The 24,727-nt window shown below is 40.9% G+C and overlaps 1 protein-coding gene and 1 pseudogene across 9 annotated transcripts in view; both read right to left on the reverse strand.

The window, feature by feature from the left end:
• The window catches only part of CR2 (complement C3d receptor 2), a 33,355-nt gene extending 12,500 nt beyond the window's left edge, over positions 1-20,855 (reverse strand). The window contains exons 1-19 of one of the 9 annotated variants that reach the window (XM_025987300.2): positions 20,673-20,844; positions 13,775-13,954; positions 12,120-12,219; positions 11,619-11,704; positions 10,659-11,057; positions 9,529-9,705; positions 9,349-9,451; positions 8,616-8,701; positions 7,388-7,777; positions 5,860-6,048; positions 5,327-5,426; positions 5,004-5,086; positions 3,908-4,315; positions 3,188-3,364; positions 3,019-3,109; positions 2,648-2,724; positions 1,271-1,678; positions 469-645; positions 304-394 (exon numbers count right to left, since the gene is read on the reverse strand). In XM_025987300.2, the coding sequence (XP_025843085.2) occupies positions 304-394; positions 469-645; positions 1,271-1,678; positions 2,648-2,724; positions 3,019-3,109; positions 3,188-3,364; positions 3,908-4,315; positions 5,004-5,086; positions 5,327-5,426; positions 5,860-6,048; positions 7,388-7,777; positions 8,616-8,701; positions 9,349-9,451; positions 9,529-9,705; positions 10,659-11,057; positions 11,619-11,704; positions 12,120-12,219; positions 13,775-13,954; positions 20,673-20,742 (3,392 nt within the window). In that variant the 5' untranslated portion in view covers positions 20,743-20,844. Of the gene's footprint in view, positions 1-303; positions 395-468; positions 646-1,270; positions 1,679-2,647; positions 2,725-3,018; positions 3,110-3,187; positions 3,365-3,907; positions 4,316-5,003; positions 5,087-5,326; positions 5,427-5,859; positions 6,049-7,387; positions 7,778-8,615; positions 8,702-9,348; positions 9,452-9,528; positions 9,706-10,658; positions 11,058-11,105; positions 11,206-11,618; positions 11,705-12,119; positions 12,220-13,774; positions 13,955-20,672 lie in introns of those variants that run through there. The other 8 variants (XM_072733368.1, XM_072733369.1, XM_072733374.1 and 5 more) reach the window with 8 other exon arrangements.
• Positions 20,856-23,195: 2,340 nt separating this feature from the next.
• LOC112910992 (transmembrane protein 69 pseudogene) lies at positions 23,196-24,134 on the reverse strand (annotated as a pseudogene).
• Positions 24,135-24,727: the final 593 nt, after the last annotated feature.

Genomic DNA, 24,727 nt, shown 5'->3' on the forward strand with positions numbered 1-24,727 from the left:
CTAGCTTCCTTAAAGCACAGGTACAGGGGCACTTCTAAAGAAGAGGTCAGCAGACAGGAGCTAAAACTCCTGGCCCTCCAGGTAAGAAAACTACTTTAGACATAGAGTTTTTCCACAGCAAAGCCATTTCCGTGTCAAGAAAGAACTGAAAGAGAGATGTAGTTAGACCAGTGGAGCCTCACATTCTCTAGGAATGGGACAAAGAGGGACCTCTCGGAGGAGTCATCAAGACAACTTGAGGACAGAATTAATGCCCAAAAAGAGGAGGGGACCCCTTTTCAGAATGGACCATCTCATACTCACCCATCTTGACAGGATGTATTAACTGGTATCACAGGTGATTGAATGGGAGGAGGCTCTTGAAAATCATCTCTCACAGGTTGACATGGTGCTTCTAGAAGAACAAAGTTTGAATTATGTATGCATGCCTGATATCACGGAGAAAAACAACTCTGCAACTGAAAGTACCTTCACACCGAGGGGGAGAAGGGCTCCAAGTTCCTGAAGGCATACAGTGAATGGATTTGTTTCCCACAAGCAAGTAGCCAGGGTCACAGGTGTAGTCTACGGTCATCCCAGAGACAAAGACGACCCTGTTTCCACCTGTATGCCGACCATGCTGGAGCCCAAAAGGTGGCTGGCAGTCTGAAGAGAAAACTCCCCACATAAATACCAACAACAACAAAAAAGGGATTTATACACAAGAACATTAAGTGTACAGCACCGAACAGCAGACAATCTGAAACTTTTAAGCCAAAGATTATGAAACTCTAATTATCAAATGTTTCTGCTCTTTTGTAGGAACCAGTCACCTTTAAAAAAGTCCTCTCGAAAACCAAGAAACAGACTCTTAACTATAAGGAACAAACTGATGGTCACCAGCGGAGAGGTGGGTGGAGCGATGGGGGAAATAGGTAATGGGGACAAAGGAGGACACTTGTGAGGAACACTGGGTGGGGCATGGAAGTGTGGAATCACTACACTGTACACCTGAAACTAATATTATACTGTATGTTAACTAACTGGAATTTAAATTAAAACTTGAAAAAAATAAAAACATAAAAAGTCTTCTCATTATCTCCCCTGAATACATCCCAGATCCAAAGGGGCATTTACATGAAGAACATATAAAAACACATAGGACATTCGATCACAGAATGGAAGAAATGGGATAGTAATCTGTGCACCTTTGTCTTTTTCCATGACTCTAGTTTTCGGTTGGAGATGATAAATAAATAAATACCTCATTTTTCCTCCATTGGGTCTTTACCTTTTTCACAAACTGGTATTTCAGGATCCCAGGTATTATCAGCCTTGCAACGAATCTGACTGCTGCCCTTCAAAGTAAATCCACGATTACACTTGAATGCCACACTGTCATTGTAGAAATATGGGGCTTCCTTGCCAGAGATCTTGTATCCATTTGCAACATAGACAGGTGGACACTGGACAGTGGGGAGGGAAAGTTTACAGAAAGGGGCAGGGCCACTCCAGGTGCCCATCTCTTGGTCATTGCTTGTACACTGGATGGTGCTCTCCCCAACGAGGTTGAATTTCACTCCACTCTCTGGCCCGGGGTTGCACGTGTAGGTGACCACGGTTCCATATGGAACATTTTCTGAGGAAGTCCCTGTGTGTTTCCCATTGTAGATAACAGGAGGTGGTGGGCAGGTGATATCTGGAGAGATGAGAATTTACTGTCGAATTCTGTTCCAGTATTAAACACGGAAGAAGAAAAATGAAGCTGGTTATGAACCTGTTGTTATCAGGTTTCTTGGAGGATATGGATGAGTTTTGATGATAGGAGTTACACCAAAGCTCATTGTGTATGTAAAATTCTATTTAAACAGACATTGTAGCCAAGATTTTTGTAACGGAAATCTTTGTTAAAAGTGAACATGTTCTTCAGTATCGTATTGTGAGGCAGTAAAGTCCAGTAGTAAATTGGCAATTAAAATCATTGCTTTTTAAAATAACCAATAGATGAATAAAAGGCACAGGGGGTAGAAATAAGTTTTGAGTGTCATCTTTGTGGTGAGGTGATATGATAGGTTAGCCAAGAATCACTGTCAACTGAGCATCTACTTTCGACAGGTAATTTTCTCATCTACAAAGTAGGGATAGTACCATTTGAATTTAATAACATTGAAGTTTGCAGTCTTAAGTTAACTTTCCAGATAAGAAGCTAGAATTTATTTATTTATTTATTTATTTATTTATTTATTTATTTATTTATTTTTTAAGAAGCTAGAATTTCTCAGAAATTATATAAATTACCCCAGGTTAAGTTAAGGAACAGAAACAGAATCTGAGTTCAGATCCCACACCAATCCCCTTTCTCTCCACTAAACTACAGCATTCCTCAAATTAAAGATGGTGGCTCCTATACTCACTGTCCTCATTATTCTTAAACTCCTCAATCACAAAAGAGAATCAGAAACTAAGTATGCTTAAATTGATTGGCATACAATGAGGCAGAAAGGGGTGACAGCAGAAAACAGCAAAACTGTGCAACTGGAACTGTTGACAAAGTTAATCGAATAGAACCTAATATTCCTATTTCCATAACATGGGCTCAAACAGAAAGCTCCCAGGAAATGCATACATCTCACACTGTTTCAGGTCCTCCATGATTTTTGCTACTCACCTTCACAAAGACGAATCTCCATAAACCAAGGAATTGCCCCTTGACACGACTGATAAACACTCCCACCTAACCGGTACCTAGAGACAAAGAGCCACGTCGTTTTGCCATCTGGTGACCACTAAGCTAAGCAAGAGCTATTGGCTCAAAGCAGACTCCTCACTTTTAGGACAGGAATAGGAACAAAACTATAGCCAGCACTGGCACCATCTATCTATCGCATAGGCAGCGTTTCCATGCACCCAACAATAGCACAATCAACCCTTCTGCGAACATGGGACAGGGAAGGGTCTTTAAGACAAATGCTGACAACAGAGCTTGTAGCGTGAGCCGATAAGGCAGACCTGGCTCAGGCTGAGGCAGCCTTTACTTACCCTTCATCACAAGAAGAGTTAACATCTGGTCTAATAAATCCATTTTGGGGTTTGTCGAAGACTTGGTTTCCTATAGGTTTACACTCCGCCACTAGGAAAAGAGACCTGGATGAGAAATCAGCTCAAAGCAATCTCAAAACCAAAAACATCTATATCCAAAGCCTGGCACCTTTACATTCCGGGACAGTGGGTGTCCACACCCCGTCAGAGGTACAAAGTATGGATTCTTTCCCCACCAACACATAGCCAGGGTCACAGCTGTACTTTATGGATGTTCCTGGGTCAAAGCGGACCAGGTGTCTATCTTCCTTTTGCCCATTGAGGATTTTAGGAGGAGCTTGGCACTCTAAAGGAAAAGAAGAAAAAGTTTCTTATATAAACAGCAGAAAGAAACAACCAAAGAAATTATCATTAATGTGTCACCCAGTTTGGGGTAATTTTAGTGGTTCATATTTCTTTTTCTTTTCTGCACTTAGGTTGACTTTATTCAGTTCCTACTTGGTGCTCTAAGTCTTCTTCTATCTCTTCTTTTCTTAAGGAAATGCACATGTGTTTAATGGGAAATATCCCTGGGGTGGTGGCTTTGCTGACTTCCCTTAAAAAAAATTACTATTGAAACAAACAAGCATTTTCTTCCCTAAAGAAGGAGGCAATTTAATGATCCCCTACTGCTTTTCCCCCCAAGGATACTTCCACAAAATGGAAATAACGGCTGAGGGACAATGTTAAGAAAATCTATATAATCTATAATCACTGTAGGTAGTAGAATGGAGAGGACTAGAAACTGGAAAAGAAGGCCCTGCTTAAATCCATAACCCCATCATCTAGCTCTTCAGAAAAAAAAAAAAAAAGAATCAGTAGCACCTTCACTGAGTATTGGAACACTCACCCTTTTCACAGACTGGTGCCGATGGCTCCCAGGTGCCTTGGGCATTACATCGGATTGCCTTACTGCCCTTCAGGGAGAAGCCAAACGTGCAAGCAAATACCACAGTGTCATTATAGGAATATTGCTCTTTCTGCCCCCATGATATTTGGCCTCTTAGAATCTGGGGAGGTGGACAGTGAACAGCAGAACTAGAAAGTTCACAGCGTGGGGCAGGAGCACTCCAGATCCCAATCTTCTGACTGTCGGCGGTACAATAGATAGTCTTCTCCCCCATAAGAATGAATCTCACTCCTTCCTCTGGGTCCGGGTCGCAGGTATAAGTGACTATGCTTCCATATGGAACATTCCCTGAAGGGCTGCTTGTATGTCTTCCATTGAGAATAGAAGGAGGTGGCGGGCAAAGAATTTCTAAAGAAATTAGAGAGAAATGACAAGATTGCAGCTATACTGCAAAGAACACCTCAGATGTTGCTTGATACCGCTGTCCCATCCTAGGTTCAGGGACAGTTGATAACTTGCATCTGTAACATGCCTCGATGTACCAATCAAGGCAGCTATAGCAGTATAACTTTATTTATTTTTTTTAAGATTTATTTATTTATTTATGATAGACACACAGAGAGAGAGGCAGAGACACAGGAGGAGGGAGAAGCAGGCTCCATGCCGGGAGCCCGACGCGGGACTCGATCCCAGGACTCCAGGATCACACCCTGGGCCAAAGGCAGGTGCTAAACCGCTGAGCCACCCAGGGATCCCCTATAGCAGTATAACTTTAAAAGTATGCTTTAGAACTTTATTCTTGACTATATCTACTGAGGAGATCCCCCTTTCTGTGCCAGGCCTGGCTGGCAAGTCTACAGAGCTTTCAGAGAAAGAAAAGCCTAGGAACCCTGTCTCACTTGAGTAGGCAGGGTAAAGAGGTGGCCAAAGGATGCTTCAGTGGAGAACATATACCTTCGAGATGTCTATGTGAGATTTTTGCTCTATAAGAATCCGTATAGTAATGACTAAACCAAAAGCTTTTAGTTAAGCTGAGAATGAAGGGTTCTGCTCAAGGACCAGGGAGCTAGCTGCAAACCACAGTGTTGCAACTTACCTTTGCATACTGGCATCTTGGTCCAAGAAGCCTGCTGTCCGGCAATTACACATCGACTGGAAGGTTGGCCTTGTAATCGATACCTGGAGACAGAGTGGGGTCATTCAGGACTATCACGCAGTGGGTGTTGCAGAGCAACAGCCTCCACTTAAAATCCAAGATAAATTCACTTAATTGGTGTGTACCAACCCCTTTCATAAGCATTATCTCTCCAAGACTTGCCATAAGCTGTCCCTGGATTCTCATAGAGGAGCCCTTGGCAGGTCACACGACGCACACATAAACCAAAGGAATTAAATCTCAAAGGCCCTCTTGACACTCACCCTTCATTACAGTCAAAGTTCAGAGTTGCACCAACCCGAAGACTTGGAGGGCGCTTTATCTGTCCATTGAGAAATGGTCCTGGAGGTTCACACTGTGCCTCTAAGGAAGTAAGCCAAAGATGAGCAAAGCATGGCAAATAACAGCCCAAATTCTTTTTTTTTTTAATTTTATTTACTTATTTATTATTTTACACAGAGAGAAAGCACATGCACATAAGGAGGGGGAGGGACTGAGGAGGAGGGAGAGAGGCGGAGAGAGGCAGAGAGAGGGAGAGAGAGAGAGAGGAAGAGGTAGAGATAGAGAGAGAGAGATAAGGAGGGAGAGAGAGAGAGAAAGAGAGAGAGAGAGAGAGAGAGAGAGAGAAAATCTCAAGTAGGCTCCACACTCAGCATGGAGCCCTATGTGAGGCTTGATCTTAGGATCCTAAGATCACGACTGGTGCCAAAATTAAGAGTCAGATGCTTAACTGATTCAGCCACCCAGGTGCCCCAGAATAGTCCAAATTCTTAAAATTGATCGTAAATTGAGGTACCTTTACATGTGGGAATAACGGCGTTCCACTTTCCTGAAGACAAACATCTAATAGTCTTTTCTCCAACAAGCAAGTAACCAGGTTCACAGTTGTAAGTCACAGATAATCCTGGGGCAAAGGATTCAACCATCTCCCCTGTGTGATATCCATTGGGGATCGTGGGAAGTGGTGGACACTCCAGGGGGAAATCTTTACACACACACACATTAGGAAAAAGGCCATCAGATGACACATCCTTCGCAATCTAGATTTTAACTTAATGCATAGATCCAAATATATGACATGTGATCTATAGTAAACAGTCAACATTAGTTTTCAACTCAGCCTTCCAAAGATCAGATAGGTGTGGCTTAAATGCATGTATTATGTACTACAAATGGTACATTATTTTCTATTTTTAGCTACACGAATCACATATACCTTGTGAAAAATTTCAGTTACCAAAAAAAGTTCATTTTCACCCATAATCTCCTCCTACCCATAACCTATTCTCTGCACCAAAAGTAGTATGTTATTATTTAGGGAGTCATCCTGCCAGACATTAGTAATATACCTTTTGGGGATCCTACATGTGATACACACATAAACTCATAGTACAGTACATGTATGTAATTTACTTAATACATATTATTTTACGTTTTTTCTTTGCTTAATAATCTGTCTATATTTTTCCATGTGAATACATATAGATCCATCTAAATCTTTCACCCCATTCTATCTTAAGATCTTCCCTACTTCCAAGATTATATACCTAACTATAGATAGATTCATATTTTTCTAATGATTTGACATCAGAAACTCAATTCAACTCAATTGATTTAGAATTGATCACGAGTATTTTTTTTATGAAGAAAACAGCTAATTTTGATGGTACAATCTTTGTCAAGTGCTGTCAGTCCCTGTAATCGTATAAATGAAGTTCAGCTTTAGGGTTCAACAACAACATAAACCAAGCCAAATGATAAGAAAATGAAGAATTTATAGTAGTCCCTATTTTCAAAGTCATTTGATCTGAAATGCTATGGCTTCATAGGTGACTTGGACAGCAGGGGACCTCTTCAGAAAATATTCGTAGAGCCTACAGATAACAGGGCATCATTTCTGCCAGAATAGCCCAACGACTATTCAAAGATGAGTTTTAAATCCACTGGGTGTATTTTGCTATTAAATACCACATTTCTTCTCAGTTTAACAATAACTCAGATATACAGTTTAAAAACCATTGAATTTCCACATCCCAAACAACTATGATCCCCATCCTTGTGAGACTTATTCGATTCAGTTATTAGGTAGGTGTATGTTCAGTTACATTTTCCGAATAGTTTTTGCTCTATTGATGTTTGCTGAATGAACACTTATATCCCTCCAGGAGTATGAAAAAAAAAATCAAGAAACCATAATTTTCACCCTTTCTGCCCCTCCCACTCTTCCACATCCACACTGTTCTTCCTTCAGAATAAAAACTTGGTCCGCACAGAGATGGAAGGTCCCAGCCTCTCCACTTAGCTTTGTGTCTGTTTTTACTTACCACTCTCACAGGTCGGTAGTGGTGTTGGCCCCCAGGTTTTATTTGCTTGGCACCAAACAGATTTGTTTCCTTTCATGGTGAAGTTGGTATTACAGGTAAAAGTCACTGAATCACCATGTCTGTATGGTGGTCTAGATCTTTTGTCTCTGTATCCTCCTGGTACTGTGGGCTCAGGGCAAACAGAATATCTATTATAATATTCACATGTAGGAGGAGGTCTATCCCAGATTCCTCTCACTTGGTCTTTACTTATACAAAAAAGGAGTCTTTCTCCAATGAGACGGAAGGCTTTAAAACACCTGTACTTTACCGCAGTGTTAAGAGGTACGGGATCAGAAGAATGACCGCTCCAACCATTTTTGATAGGAGGAGGAGGCTCACAACGAATCTCTGAAAGCAGACAACGAAATATGTGGTCATACTAATCCTGAAAATGACCAAGATTTACATTTAGATGAAAGGTCCAAATATAGGTCATGTCACTGTTTCAGAAACAGACTTAGAAATTTGTATAATTTATTTCTTACTCATAGTCCATGCTTATCCCCGACCTCCTAAGTTCTTACATTTCTCTCCATTTGCAGCAAACAAATCATCTGGTTTATAAACACCATCCTAACCAAACAGTAACAATGAACCAATTTATTGCATAGTTTGGAGTCTCCTCAATTTCATAGTGAATAAAAGGCAAACAGCACATAAAAATTATCTTAATAATATGTTAACCAATGCACTAATGAAATTTGGGCTCAACAGACCTGATTTCAAATCTCAACGGCTGTATGACTAGGCAAGCCCTCTCTAAACCTCAATTTCTTAGTTGATAATATAATCCAAAGCCACTTCATAAGGTTACAAGAAGAATCCAGTGAGATTAAAGTACCTGAAATGACAAGTACAATACCTGGAACATACCAATTATTCAATGCCTGTTTCAAACCCACAACTGGGGCTGCAAGTGGTGAGAACATTCATCTTTAGATAGATGATGATGATGATGATGATGATGATGAAAGATAGATAGACAGATAGATAGAGTACCTGATACAATATATAGTTGATTAAACAAACTTAGTTTTGCTCTGCAAACTAGACCACATACAGGAGACTGGCATACGTATATTCAAAGCACACATATGAATAAGAAGTTATAATTGATAAATGTATGAGAATTCACCAAAAATCAAGGGACAAGATCCATAATTGATTATTTTTGTTTTCTACTCACGTTCACAGACAGGAAACTTATTATTCCAGAGTACGCTCATTCCTTCTGAGACACACTGACTAGAAGATTGGCCATTTAATCGGTACCTTAAACAATAAGGGGTAGCAAATCATCACCAGAACAAGTCGATTCTCAGCTGCATGGAATTAATCACCTCTCTCAAGTCTGCAGTATTAATGGCTTCTATTTTTTTAAAAATAATTTCTGGCTTAAGGAAAAAGTCCAAGGTTGAATCAGCTCAGCTATATAATGACTTCAGACCAGGTAAAAACACAGGAAAAAATCCTAATGGTCATAGTCTCTTTTTGAAATCTCCATTTCCTCTTTGGCATCCAAATGTCAAGATTCTTTTGACCATTTAGAAGGAAAAAATTGCAGTTCCTAATGAAGAAAATCTTTAATACCTTGTTACCTAAGATCAACCCAAAGAACCTCTCTTACTGAACCCCCGTTACTCTCCATGATAGGAGCCTTAATTTCTGCCCCCAAATTTTGCCTTTTCACATGATGAAAGGACAATTCCTAGCTCCCTCTGAGCATGCACAATATACAGAATTGAAGAAAAATCAATAGGATTTGCTTCCTATTAGGATTATTAGTCATACAAGGTAAAGAAAATAAGAGAAAAAAATCAGAAAGAGAAAAAAACTTTAGCTATATTGCAAGATCATTTTTTGCAATGCTTAGCTATGGATCATGGGTCTCAATTCAAGCCCTCTCACCTCACACTCACCCCTTATCACAAACAAATGAAACCTCTGCCCCAAGCTGGAAATTAGGAGGAGCCACCACATGGCCATTGAGAAGCTGGTTTGGAATGGCATCGCATGATTTTGCTAGGAAAAAAGAGACAAGGCTGGCACATGAAGAGTCAGGAAATGGTTTCCTTAAGATGAAATAAAGCTTTAGGCACCTTCACATTTGGGGGCTGTGTGGCTCCAGGTTCCCAAGGATGTACACTGCATAGTGTTAGTCCCAAGGAGGGTATAGCCAGGGTCACAGCTGTAGGACACTTCCTGTCCAATTGTAAAGAATTCCTTATCCAAGTTGTTATAACTACCATGGTTGACATGTGGAGGTAGTAGACACCCTGAGAAAAGAACAGGACCAGAGGCCTTTTATTTCTGAAATAAGAACTTTCTCCTCTACAACCTAAGCAGAGGTGGAATGAAGGTGGTTTTGGCAACACTCCTAAGCATAAGGCAGAGACTCCTTTGGCTCGGGTGGAGGTGGCGTGGGACTAATGTGCATTACTTTTTTTTAGATATGATGAACCATGAAACTCTGCTTTCCCTATCATGATCTATGCTGGGACACATAACACCCACTCATCATATTCCATTTAACTAAAAAAAATATATATTAGTGAATATTCTCTCACTAATATTGTAGCCGAGGGAACCTAACTATTATAATAGATTTTTTACCATCAGAATCTACCTCTTTCTTCCTGCTGTCCCCAAACCAGGTTGATAACATTTCTAAAGCCTTGTGGAAGGGGCTCCCCATGTTGCCAGGTTTTTAGTAAGTCAGATGTTTCTTAGGAAGAGTAGGGGGAAAGGGGGAATGGGGAAAAGGACTCAGTCTTAATTCTAGCCTTATTCCATAAGGGCCACATTTCTCACAATGAGAACATAAAACTTCAATGGTATTTTTAATCCAATTCTGACATCAGTCAATTTCCTCCATTGGCATGGCCAATAGGATTGAGAGCTTATTTTATTATTGTTTAAGTAAAATTGAATCATATATATGTTTTGGAAAAAAAAAATCTCATCAGTGGCTGTTTTTCTTCTTCTTTTTTTTTTTTTTGAAGTGTCTCCTAATCTGCCCTACTTTAATGCAGATCTTGCACTGTCCCAGAATATAGTAAATTTCCTACTTCTTCAACATTTGCATATTACTTCCAAAGTTTACTTACAAATTCTTCAACCAAGATCCCCAACTAGCTATACTATCTTTCCCCTCCTCCTCTATAAGTACCATGTATCTATTTCTCTGATGGTTTTGTTTCTAGATCCCCCAAGTTTCAACCCAACTCACCCTTAAAGCAACTTGGCAGTGGAGGATCCCATTTGCTGTTTGGCTGGCACCATACTATGTTGCTGCCTTTCATGGTAAAGCCAGGCTTACACCTAAATATCACAGTATCATTTAAAGAAAATGAACGTCCAAATCCAGATTCTATAATTCCATTTTCAACTTCTGGAATTGGGCACTTGACTAGAGGAATACACTGAGGGGGAGGGCCACTCCAGATGCCAACTCTATTGTCTTTGCTGGTGCAATATATTGACTTCTCACCCACGAGGTCAAACAGCTTTTTTCCATTCTGTCCAGTATGGCACTTATAAGTCACCACCATTCCATAGAAAAAGTCCTCTCTACTGCTGCTGTAAAAGTCCCCGTTGGAGATGGCTGGGGGTGGCTCACAAGGAATAGCTTTTGGGGGGTAGGTGGGAAAAGAAAGAAGGCATTTAAAAGTTATACCTTCTGGGAATTTTGTCTTCACTCTTGCAAACCAAACTTCAACTCAGCCAACAATTAACCCAGATTGTTGAAATTCTGTATCCTCATCTCAAAGAGGATTCTAAATAGGAAGTGTCAAGGTCAGAAGATTCATGGAACTGGCCTGACAAAGAGTAAAACTATGATCTGCTCACTATTCCTCCCACTCCCCACCCCAAAGTATAGATAAACTATTATGGGAAACACCTAGGATGGCCAACGTTTTGCACAGAATAAAGATGGCAGAGTGTAATTTCATAGTATATTTTAAGCACTTATTCACTATGAAATAACTTATCATCAAAGAACAGTAATCAAAGGAAAGTGTGGTGGGATTGGGAGATACAGTAGAAGAGAAACTACAGCTCTGTGCCCAGAACTATCAAAACCAAGTGTAACTCTCCTGGGTACTTATTTTGATGTGTAGATGCTCATTTTCTCTGTAGCAGGGGACAAAAGGAATTACATAGGCATTAAAGGGATCATTTTACTCACATTCACAAAAAGGCATGTCTCTATCCCAGGTTACAGTATTGTCAGAGATAATGCATGTAGCAGATGAATCACCAATAAGTCGATATCTAAAGGCAAAGAGATGAGTGATCATCTCCCAGCTAGTGGACATTTTAGGAAAGCTTAGTTCCTTTTCTACTGAAAGAAGGGCAAGGGATAGAATATCATGCATGACAAGTAACGATGATCAACTAAGGACTCATGCAAAAAAAAATTCAACAATCCAAAGCCAAATAAAATTTGGCTCCTGTTCAGTAATGTTGGAGATTTAAAATCAGAAGAAAAGTAGCCTAAATTTCTCTTCTAGTGGGTAATCTTGAAGAGTTTTCTCTAGAGCAGATGAGGGTGGCAATTTTCTTCTTGTTCATCTATTTTTAAGGGTGGGTGGCAATTACCCGGATCTCTTTTAGAGAACTGATAGTTTCTGATTGAAACCCCTGTTCTAATACCTGTGTATTCCAGAGAGGTCTCCTGCCAACTCACCCTTTATCACAAGAATATGTGATTGTTGACCCAAACACGACACCCGTGGTTATGAGAACAGAGCCATGGAGAAGTTCTCCAGGACTCCTACATGATTTACCTATAATGGAGAACAAAACAAAACAGAATTTGGGACTGGGATTTGGGGGGGTTCTCTGTGTTTTATATTAAATACCAACCTGACTGGAGTTGCCAACTAGCCGACTTATACTTACTCAAGGACATTTTTTGACATTTATAAGACTTCTATCTTCCAAAGGATCAATTTCAGGACATGATTTGGGGAAAGCATACACTGTATATTTCTGAGCATGGATGCAAACATTATTTGTGGTCAACCATAATTGATAATCTCTATTTCCCCTTTTTATATTCTGTCAGTTGATGGCATCATTTACCAAGACTGTGGCTTAAAGAAAAAAACCCTCATAGTCATTATTTCCCTTCTGTAACTCATACTCCAAATCTACTACTCTTCATTCAAATGGTAACCAAATTTTAGGGACTAGATTCCAGAAATCTCTCTCCAAACCAGCTACTTAGTCATTGTTATAATCTCTGATTGGGTCATTGAATAACAAAATTTACCTAACTGTGGTCCCCATTTGGTCTAGTACATCTTCTATACCACTGCATACATTTTCTTTAAGAAGCGCAAGTGTGGCCATTCCCCTCCACGCATTTAAAAACTTACAATGACTTACCATTATTTATTGGGGAAAAAATGCATGGCCCATCACAACTAAGCTTCAGTCCACTTAATTAACTACTATTCCCCATCATGAACCGTATACTCCTGCCACACTGAATTATTCTTTTTTTCCAAAGACCTCCTGTTCTTTTGTACCTCTAGGCTTTTTTTTTAAATTTTTATTTATTTATGATAGTCACACAGAGAGAAAGAGAGAGAGGCAGAGACACAGGCAGAGGGAGAAGCAGGCTCCATGCACCAGGAGCCCGACCTGGGATTCGATCCCGGGTCTCCAGGATCACGCCCTGGGCCAAAGGCAGGTGCCAAACCGCTGCACCACCCAGGGATCCTGTACCTCTAGGCTTTTGAATATGTTGTCTCTTCTGCCTGTAATGCCTAGATTTCCCTAGTTCTCCAACAGCATTCATTATTTACTTCTCTATGGCCCCATAAAATTTTTAAATAAAGAAATTACATCAGAGTACAGCATTTATTTAAGAGCCAGTCTTTACAGCTAGTATAGGAGTTCCTCAATGGCCTAGACTAGCAAATTCTTATGTGTATCCTCAGCCCTATCATCTAGCCTAATGCTTCATACCTAGTGGTTACTGGAAAATATTTCTTGAATTGAATGGGCTAAGAATGAAAGGGCATGAGTGTTCTTTATATACTAATTTTTAATCTCACTCTAACACAGTATAGAGACCAGAGAACAAAGTTGTTGAGCTTACAAGATAAACAGGGCTGGACAGCTGTGATGACTTAACTCCAATACCCAATGGTTTTAGGAATAAAAGAAACAAACAACAACAACAAAAAGGAATAAAAGAAACACAAGGAACCCAGGAGCCCCCTTCCTTTGAGATTAATTACTAATTTGCTGGTCTTTTATCTTGAAAATAATAGGTTTGTTCATAGAGAGACAATGCTAGATCCAAAGATGCCCCTATTACAGATTACTCACGTTGACAGGGTTGCTGAACATCTGACCACTTGGAAGACTGTAGGCAGGTGACAAAGAATGACCCCTTGATATACCCAGGAAGGCATTCATATTCCCAAGATGTCCCAATTGCAAACTCAGACAGATCACTCTGAAGTTTAGGCTTAGCAAAAGGATACTTTGGCAGGAACTTACACTGACCTAGAGACAAAGACCACAGGAATATCAAAACTAGGAGAGCCTAAAACTTTTACTCTGCTTCTGTTCTGTCACCAATTATCCCAAGAATTTTGATCTTTAGAAATTAAAGAACAGGTCTTGCAGTATGGGTGCATGTACAGAGATATAAGATCAGAAGTTCAAAGGCTTTTTAGGATAGACTTGGAGGAAGAACTGGAGAAAATAATTTTTTTATAAAATTCCATAAAGACCCTGGAGTTGTTCCATCTTATTACTCATTTAAAAAAACCCCTCTAAGGGGTTTTTATCCCATAAGTAACCTCTTCTGGGATAGCATAGGGAACTAAAGTACTAGACAAAAGGAACTAGACATTTTGAAACAATTCCCTGTGATTTTAAATAATAATATTATTATTACTATTAATAAAACAAATATTATCCTAGGAGATGGTTAAGAAACTGTAACATTCATATACTTGAGGATATACCTGGAAAAGTCATTTATCTGGGTATTGAAAGAGAGCTCAAGTTTCAACTCCAGAATGGCAGTATATTTTAATGTCAAATTTACAAACCTCTTTCTTTTTCAAACAAGTTTGAGACAGGTACAGGTGAAAGTCAAAAAATAAACATGAACTAAATGAACAATGTCAAACACAGAACTCCCAAGGTTACAGCCACACTCAACCTTCTTGTAGCCTGACACTTCTGTTGGAGAAGTCATAGACAGGATCTAAGAATAGCCATTACTGTTAGGACCCAGATATCATGGTAGGTCTTCTTCTATTTCTCTCCTCAACTCCTTTGGTTTTCTTCATTGACCCCCACCAATGTCTCCAAGTGAATACCTGTGCAAAACAGCAAGACTATAGGGAAGGTAAAGGTTTGACCTCAAAGAAGACCAACTTCACAATCTGAGCATTATTACTTGTACCAATTCATCCCAATCAAGTGATTTAATATGTAATTATATAATATAAATAAGGACAATACCAATAATTCACAAGCAGGAAGACCAATTTAAACTTGTAATAATCAGTAGCAATGGTGTGGGCTATATTGGAACCAAGATCTAAAAGCAGCAAGAGCAGAAGGGTACTTTATAAGGTTATCATCTGAAGAGAAAGAGATAAGAATCATATTTTCTGGATGAGAAATAATGGGAAAATCTCATCCCTGATAAGACTTGAGACTCTTTCTTTTGGGGACAATAATTCTTATTTGGAATGAATTGGCAAAACTCCAGGTCACAAGAATTTCCACCAATTGTGTGTTCTCTTCCATATCAGAAAAAAGGAGGTTAGTCCATGAGCCATTAAGTAATAAAACTTTTCTATGGGTCATGGCTCTCTTCACATCACCCCACAATCAAAAGGAAAAATCAGAGTAGATCATGACTAGATCTAAAATAGAAGAAAGTGGCAAGACACTGACATATGCATTCTTTAAACAACCTTAAAAACTAAGGAGGCAAAGCAGTCTCTGGAGAACAAGGATACATTTAACTCTATTTGGGTCCAAGGGGCTTTACCTGGAATGGCTTAGAAATCCGTTTGAAATGAATGAAGAATATATAAGATAATAAAAATAAAACTGAAAGTTAGGTCAGAGAGCAGATAGGAAGAAAAACTATTATTGAGAATGAGAATTATTATAATCAAATACCTTAACTCTGACTTCCTGGCTATTTGATCATTTTTGAATGACAGTTATGCATACTAACCAAGGTACCGTCCCCAACACAGGAGATACACTGTGAACATTAGAAACTAGGTTCTCACCCTCCTGGAATTAATATTCCAATAGAGGGAGACAGGTAAATACCAATAAATAAATGGTATGTAAAGGAAATAAACAGTGATGTGACAAAATGTAATGCACCAGGAGGAGGAGGAGGGGAGAGGAGGGCATATGACTTCAGTTGTGATGGTTGAGGAAGGCCTATGAAGAGGAGCCATTTGAGTTGTGACTGCAGAAGAGCCAACCAGGTAAAATGCTGAGTAAAAGCCTTTGAGATGGAAGCCTAATGGCAGGGATGGATTTGCTCTGCTTTAGGGACAGACAGAAGGCAAGTGTGGCTGAAATGTAGTGATCACAATAGGGGGATAGAAGATCCAGTTAGAAAGCTAGCAGGAGGGATCATATTAGACTTCTTAGGCCACAGTAAGAAGTCTAAGTGGAAGTCACCAGAGTGTTCAAGCAGGAGAGTCACATGGCCTGATTTACCTTTTAAAAAGAATAGTCTGACAAGTGAGTGAAGAATGGACTGGATTTTTATTTTTAGAAGCAGGAAGTGAAAATCTGGAGGCTACTATAGTAGTTCAGAGAAAAAAAAAATGAGGCTTGGACCAAAGGAAGACTGAGAAATGGATGAGTTTGGAATATATCTTAGAAGTAGAATTTAGAACAAAAACTTTTTGTTGAATTAGATTAGGGGTTAAGGAAATGGCAGGATTCAGTAACATCTTCTGGGCTACTTGTAGTGACCTGAGCTACTAGGTTGTTGGTAATGCTGTGTCCTAAGATGGGAAAGCACCAGGGTGTGTGTTTGTGTGTGTGTTGTGGGGTATGTGCAGAATTGGTTCCATGTTAGATTCAGTATATTTAACACACTCATTGGGCACCCACATGGAGATGCAGGAAGGCAGCTGGATGTACAAACCTTCCACTCAGGAGAGATTTCAAAACTAAAATAATAAAGGAGTAACCAACATATAAACAGTACTCAAAACCATGAGATTGGATGAGATCTCTTAGAAAGAACGTATGGAGAAAACCAGAGGCGGCCCAGGGCTGAGCCCCAAGACCCTATAATATTTACAGATAAGGCAAAAGACATGAAGAGTAACCAAAGAGGTATAGAAAAAATAGATGAGAATGCCCTGTTTTGGAAGATGGAATGAAAACAGTTTCAAGAGAGAAGTAGTAATCAGCTTTTGCTGAAGACTGAGAAGTATAGAAAAATGACCATTGGATTTGCCAACATGGAGGTCAGTAGTAACCTTGCAGAGAAGCTTCAGGAGAATGTGGGGGAAAGAAGCCTGTTTGGAGCAGGTTAAAGAGATAAGGAGATGAGCATACTGAGCATATTAAATATGTTCATCCTTTCAGCAAAACATCTCATGAGAAAGGAGACAGGAAAATGGACTTCCACTGGGTCATGAGAAGACCCCTGAATACCCCCAATAAAGGATGCTCTGGAGCATATTTAACTGCTGGTAGGGATGATCCAACAGAGAGATACAAATGGGTGATACAAGACATCTGCAGAAGTCAAGTCCCTGCACATGCAAGAGGGGATGGAATGGGACCATAATTCAGAAGGAGGAGTTGACTCTTGTTGGGAGAAAGGACATTTTTTCTATTGTTACAGGATGAAAAAGAACTTTCTCATGGAACTCCTCATTATATGCTAGTGTGAGGGATTCATCAGGCAATAAGACAGATGAAGAAAGACCTTGCTTTCATGGAACTTGTATCCCAATGAGAGAACAAACAGCAAAGTAAAAAAAAAAAAGTTTCATGTGATGATAGGTGCTCTGTGGAAAATAGAACACGGGTGTGTGATAGAGCGTGACCTGGGGTACAGACTACTTCCGATGAGAGTCAGAGAAGAATGGCCAGTGGAGGTGACACCTGAATGTCGAGGAGATGGGCAAGAGAGGATACGTAGGAAGGGCACATCAACAGAGGGAACCCCTAGTGCCAAGTTTTAAAAAACATGACTGTGTTCAAGGAACAGAGAGAAGACTAGTGTGGCTGGAGCAGAGGGCATGAGGGAGAACAGAGAATTTCAGAGAGAGACAGAGATGTATAGTCAAGGTTAAAGAGCACAGATTTTGTTCTCATGTGATGGGAAGCTCTTGGCAGGTTTTAAGTAGGGGAGAGAAAGGATCTTGTCTCCGATGGAGGTAGATGACTGGTAAATAAGGAATTCCTATTTAGTGATTTTTTTTCCTTAGTGTAGGATGAAATGAAGCTGGCAGTCTAGGCAAGAGCGAAATTTAAGAGTATAGGAAGTTAGAATCAGTTCATGGAAATAGACAAAAGGAGAAAAGTAGGAAAATGCTTAAAGAAGGGAATTTGCTTCCCATAGGACTTTGTTCATAGCAGTGTACCCTAAGACACTCGCTTCAAAATCTTCCAGAGTACTTGTTAAACTCAGCTTCCTGGGCCACATCCCAAACCAGTGAATCTCTGAAGAATGAGACGGAACCCAGGAACCTGCATTTTATTTTTTAAAAATGCACTTCAATTTCTCAAAAAAATTAAAAATAGAACCACCAAATAATCCAGCAGTTCCATCTCTGGGAAGATATTGAAAGGAAATGGAAACACTAACTCAAAGAGATCTGTACCCCCATGTTCACTGCAGCATTATTTGCAAGACATGGAAACTACCTAAGTGTCCATCAGTACATGAATGGATAAAGAAGTTGTGGTATTAGAATATGATTCAGCCATTAAAAATGACAAAATCCTACCATTGGTGACAACATGGATGGACCTTGAAGGCACTCTGGTGAATGGGATAACTTACACATGGAAAGACACATACTGTGTGATCTAACTTATATGTGGAATCTAAAACAATAAGCAAACAAAACCAAAAAAAAAAAAAAGAAAAGAAAAGAAAGAAAAAGAAAAAGAAAACCACACCAAATCCATAAAGAAAGAGATGAGTCTGTGACTGCCAGAAGTGTGCTGGTGGGAGGGCAAATTGTAGGAAAGTGGTTAAAAGGTATAAACTTCTAGTTATAAGACCAATTAGTACTAGGATATAATGTTCACCCTGGTGCCTATGGTGAATACTCCTGTATTATACGTAGGAAAGTTAAGAGAAGAGATCCAAAGCATTCTCATCACAAGAGAATTTTCTCTTTTGATTGCATCTAAATGAGATGATGCATGTTAACTATACCTAATCATTTCACAGTATATGTAAATGACACCATCATGCTGTATACCTTAGATATATAGCAATATAGGACAATTATTTCTCAATAAAACTGGAAAAATGAATAAATTTTGTAAAAGGTACTTCAAGAGTTTGTTAAACATGTTCCAGGTCAGGAACTGGCCAAGAGTCCAGGGATGGTCTAGCAGAAGCAAAAGTCAGGAGAGGTGTATGGGCAAAGTATGAGCAAAGGACATGGGGGGTGAGGGGCGGATAGTCAGGCAAGAAGGTGAATGGTGCATTCATGATTGGAAGCAATGGGGAATTGGGATGTTAAGATGGGATCCAACTACAAAACGCTTGGAAAGCTGAAGACATTTGATTTTTTTTTTTTTAAATCCCACAGGCAGTAGGAAGCAAAAGAGTGGAGTAATGAAAAACCATATTTTAAACTTTTGGTTTTCACCATTAGCAAGTTAAAGGCTGGTATCAAGAGTGACCTTTAAGAGGCGAGGTTGTGACACAGGTAATCATAATGCTCACGATTAGAATATTGGTGTAAGAATGCTACGGCAAAAGACAGAAGCACATTAGCTGGAACAGCTGACAAGCAGACCCGGGCATCCACGTGTCCGGAATTCAATGACCAGAGGATGAGGGTTGCACGCCTGTGCTGAGAGGCGCTGGCAGGGCTGGGCAAGAGCCTGATTTTCAATTGATAACATCAGCTCTAAAACTTGGAAACGGGATGCTGATTCAGGTCTGGAGCTGTGCCAGGCAGACAGGATGGAGAGAGTTGTGAGCCTGCACTTGTTCCAAAGGAGTGAAATCGGGAGGAAAGGGAGATGAAGATGCTGGTCCAGGGAAAAATGTTCAGCTCCGGGTCAGGAGAGATCTGGATGGGAGGAAGCAAAGTGTAATAGAACCAACGTACCCAGTGGCCCCTTAACAAGCCGACGTGATTATACTTAAATGTGGGCTCCGCAAAAACGAATCTAAACAGTAGTCTTATGACTAACACTTAGTAGTCACAAGTAACACCTAAGGCTCATTTGCCTAAATTCATCTCATATTCATAAGGTGGTAGTGCCGCTTTCCACTGGCTCCACCTCACAGAGGAGACACCAAGGGTCAGGGGGCCTGGAAGACTTGCCAAGAGCCACCCAGGCTGACCGTAAACTTCTCAACTAGGAATTCACTGTACCCTGGAGACAATTAGAAAGTTAGATCCATGTTGTGGCCAAGAGACTCTAACCTTAACAAACTACTCTGCTTCTCTAAAATCAAGCCAATCTGGGGCTGGGGGGTGGGTGGGGGGTGGGGATGGGGGCAGGGCTGTTAATAAACGTTGAAGGAGATCTTCTGGAGCCCTTGCGGTTAAAGATCAACAACAGGACAGTAGTTCTAATTCACAGACCAACTTTCCTCAATAGCTCCGGCTGTTTTATCATCTAGAATCTCTTTACCAGCATCACATCAAAGTGCAAAAAACCCTGAGAACCGCGCCTGGGAACCGGGCATGATTCTTATTCGGGGAAGGCAGCGGGAGGCCTCTGCACACCTCGCAGGTGGGTGTGGGTTCCCGGGGCAGCCCTAGCGCTTGCAGACCTCGGGCAGGGTGGGGAGCACCTGCCGGCGCCCCGGGCGCAGATGGAGCGGCCCCGGCCCCCCGGAGCAGCGAGTGCGCACGTTCAGGACCAGGAAATCGTGCTGGTGGGGGGCCGGGGGGTCCCCCAGAGCAAGCGGGGGGCTGTAAAGCATCCGGCACCGACCCCACCTTCTCGCTCATTCGCTCCGCTTGGCACAGAGGCCGGCCCTGCCCCGCCCCAGACGCGTCCCTACCTTGGTGCTCCGCGAGGACCCCCGGCGCGATGAGAGCCAAGGAAACGCAGAGCAGGACGGCGGCGCCCATGCCCGTGGCTGCAGCAGGCGGCAGCTGCGCCCCGCACCCGGAGGGGCCTTAAATAGAGTCCGGCACCACGTGCCGGCTGGGCGCGCACACCTGCGGCGGCCCGGGGGCGGGCCGGGGCGCGGGGGCGCGGGGGCGCGGGGGCGCGGGGGGGCGGGGGGGCCGGGACCCGGTCCTGGGCTCAGGCTCCAGCCCTGGGGCTGCGGCTCCCGACTCCTTCCACCGCGCCAGGCAGTGCATCCAGGCCTGCCTCTGCAGAAATCACAGACTAGTCCTCACTCCTCTTACTGATGTGTAATGCCCTCTCCTATTCTATTCTATTCTATTCTATTCTATTCTATTCTATTCTATTCTATTCTATTCTATTCTATTCTATTCTATTCTATTCTATTCTATTCTATTCTATTCTATTCCATTCCACTACATTCTCCTTTTATTTTATAAATGTATTTTTTATTGGTGTTCAATTTGCCCACATATAGAATAACACCCAGTGCTCAGCCCATCAAGTGCCCCCCTCAGTGCCCGTCACCCAGTCACCCCCACTCCCCGCCCACCTCCCTTTCTACCACCCCTAGTTCGTTTCCCAGAGTTAGGAGTCTCTCATGTTCTGTCTCCCTTTCTGATATTTCCCACTCGTTTTTTTTTTTCCTTTCCCCTTTATTCCCTTTCACTATTTTTTATATTCCCCAAATGAATGAGACCATATAATGTTTGTCCTTCTCCGATTGACTTATTTCACTCAGCGTAATACCCTCCAGGTCCATCCACGTCGAAGCAACATTCCATTCTCTTTTTTTCTCTCTTCTTTTTTTAATTTCTTTTATTTGTTTTTATTTTTTAAGATTTTATTTATTTTTTATTTTATTTTTTTATAATAAATTTATGTTTTATTGGTGTTCAATTTGCCAACATACAGAATAACACCCAGTGCTCATCCCTCAGTGCCCCCCTCAGTGCCCGTCACCCAGTCACCCCCACCCCCCGCCCACCTCCCCTTCCACCACCCCTAGTTCGTTCTCTCTTCTGTTCTCTCTTCTATTCTCTATCTTATCCTGTCCTATCCTATCCTATCCTTTCCTATCCCACTCTACTCTACTCTACTCTACTCTACTCTATTCCATCCTAAAATTCTCATTTGGATCCACTGAATTCATTTCAAAAGCTATTAATATTTCAACTCCTCAGTTTAAAGAAACAGTTCACTTAGGAAATTTATAAATAGGGGATCCCTGGGTGGCTCAGCGGTTTGGCGCCTGCCTTTGGCCCAGGGCACGATCCTGGAGTCCCAGGATCGAGTCCCACATCGGGCTCCCAGCATGGAGCCTGCTTCTCCCTCCTCCTGTGTCTCTGCCAATCTCTCTCTCTATCATAAATAAATAAATAAATCTTTAAAAAAAAATAGAAAAAGTTTAAAAAAAAAGGAAATTTATAAATAGCAACCACCTCTGCTCTTTGCTTTAAAGATTTTATTACTTTTTAAAAAAGGTTTTATTTATTTATTCATGATACACATCTCTCTCTAAGAGAGAGAGAGAGAGAGAGACATAGAGACAGATAGCTATAGGTGTAATTATATATATATATATACTCACATATATATATGATTGTATAATTGTAATTATACAATTGTTAATTTTTAAAAAAGATTTTATTTATTCATTCATGAGAGACACAGAGAGAGAGAGAGAGAGGCAGAGACACAGGCAGAGGGAGAAGTAGGTTCCATGCAGGGAGCCCGATGCGGGACTTGATCCCAGGACTCCAGGATCACGCCCTGGGCGGAAGGCAGGCACTAAACCCCTGAGCCACCCAGGGATCCCCCATATACTAGTAATTTTATTCTTCAAAAATTTTTTGACTAGCTGGTGTTCTTTGGAGATGAAATTGTGTCCATAGAAACTGGAAAATACGTCCAGCTTTTCTTTGAACATGGTCTCCCCTCATGACACTGCTCCCTACTGACTTTAGATCCTTTCAGGTCATATAGCTAGATTATACCAGATGAAATGAGCTTGGAAATGCAATCCCCAGGGCCAATTGCAATGAAAACTCGCATTGGAACCACCTATTATTTTCGGACACTGATGGATACAAAGTTTTCCTTTTGTAGGAGAGTGTGCCTGTCTTTTTTCACTGATCATAATAAGGCTCAACAAAAGGGGTTTTCATTTTTATTATTTTATATTCTTCAAAAAAAAGTAAAACATTAAAATATGTACTTCATAAAAACCAAAAACTGTAAAGTGAAAATGACTTGTTAGGGATTTCCAAACTGTTATCAAGTAAATATTTGACAATAAAGATTTCCAGAAATGAAAAAAAAAATCTGTTAAGGATAAATAACCATTGATGGGGGGAAAAAGCTAAACTGGAGGAGAAGAAGGTGATTCCAAAACAAAATATTCAAGGCTTATAGCCAACATGCTAATGTCATTTACAGAGTAGTTTTATATTTATTCTCTTTGGCCAGGTCTCTTGGGTCCTTTCTCTGGATAAATATCTTTAATTAGTAAAGTGATTAAAAAATGAAAACAGGGGATCCCTGGGTGGCGCAGCGGTTTGGCGCCTGCCTTTGGCCCAGGGCGCGATCCTGGAGACCCGGGATCGAATCCCACATCAGGCTCCTGGTGCATGGAGCCTGCTTCTCCCTCTGCCTGTGTCTCTGCCTCTCTCTCTCTCTCTCTCTGTAACTATCATAAATTTAAAAAAAAAAATGAAAACAAGGCCACTAACGTGACTACTATCTTAAGGGCTTTGAACCAATTGGGATAATGTGGCAAGAGAAGAAGTTCAATGTGTAATGCTATCCCCAAACCTATTATTACTGTTGCTGTTGCTTCACTGAGTCTTTCAGAAGTAAGGAAGGCAAACCATGAGAACACAACAGGAGCTGTACTATTAGCTTACTTGAAGAAATCTGGTTTGGCTACACTACCTTCTGGCAGAGCAAAACCCCATCTGATCCCTCCCAAGAGAGATAGGAGACTGGCTCCATAAGCCATCTGAGTGAAAGCTAATTAGGGGATGTAGGTCTTTGTCATCACCATGACAGGTGGTGGAACAACAAAGGGGATTAGTCCTGCCAGAGTTATGTATGATGCTGGCTTTGGGCTGTCAAGCAGGTAAGTGATGGTGATTGGGGGCTTGGCTGGAAGTACTTCTTGCTTCTGCTTCTTCTTAAAGCTGCGTGGGGAATATGATAGTACTGTGTTGTCCTCATGTACACCGGAAATGATGAGAAAAACCAAGTCCTTGGAAACAAAGGGGAAAAGTTCTGCTGGGGACATGTCTTGAGAGAAAGTGTTTCTATTCTGCTGACCTACTTGGACTGGGAAAGGGTACTTCAGCATCTTTGAAGATGCTTGAGAAAACTTCTGGACGAAATGAAGCATACTGGGTACTACTGAAAGTCTTGCTCCGAAGATGCCAGGAAGTTCTGATTAATGCATTTTTACAGCTAGGTGGGGGAGCAGTGTCGAACCAGGACATGGAAAACTGGGCTGCCAATTGTTACTTTGGAACTGAGATAAGATATAGTCACAATACTCCTCCTCTAAATACTTGGTGTATTTCCTAAAAACAAAGACATTCTCTTGCACAACTACAGTACAATGAACAAGAACAGGAAACAAACACCGAAATATTATCTAAGTGACAGGTTACACTCAAATTTCTCCAGTCATTTCAATAATTTTTATTACTGCAATCTCTCTCTCTCTCTCTCTCTCTCTCTCTTTCTCTTTCTCTTTCTCTCTCTCTCTCTCTCTCTCTCTCTTCCTTTCATTTTTCTGGTCCAGGATCATTCAAGGATCACACATTACATTTGATTGTTATGCCTTTGCCCCCCTCATTTATCTGGAAAAAGATGCTTGGTCCTTTTTATGTCTTTCATGATCTTGACATTTTTGAAGAGTGCACAGCAAGTATTTTTACAGAATGACTTAAATTAGTTATCTATTGCATAGTAACAAATTACCCTAAACTT

The sequence above is a fragment of the Vulpes vulpes genome, chromosome 13 (genome assembly GCF_048418805.1).
Source record: "Vulpes vulpes isolate BD-2025 chromosome 13, VulVul3, whole genome shotgun sequence".
NCBI lineage: Eukaryota > Metazoa > Chordata > Mammalia > Carnivora > Canidae > Vulpes > Vulpes vulpes.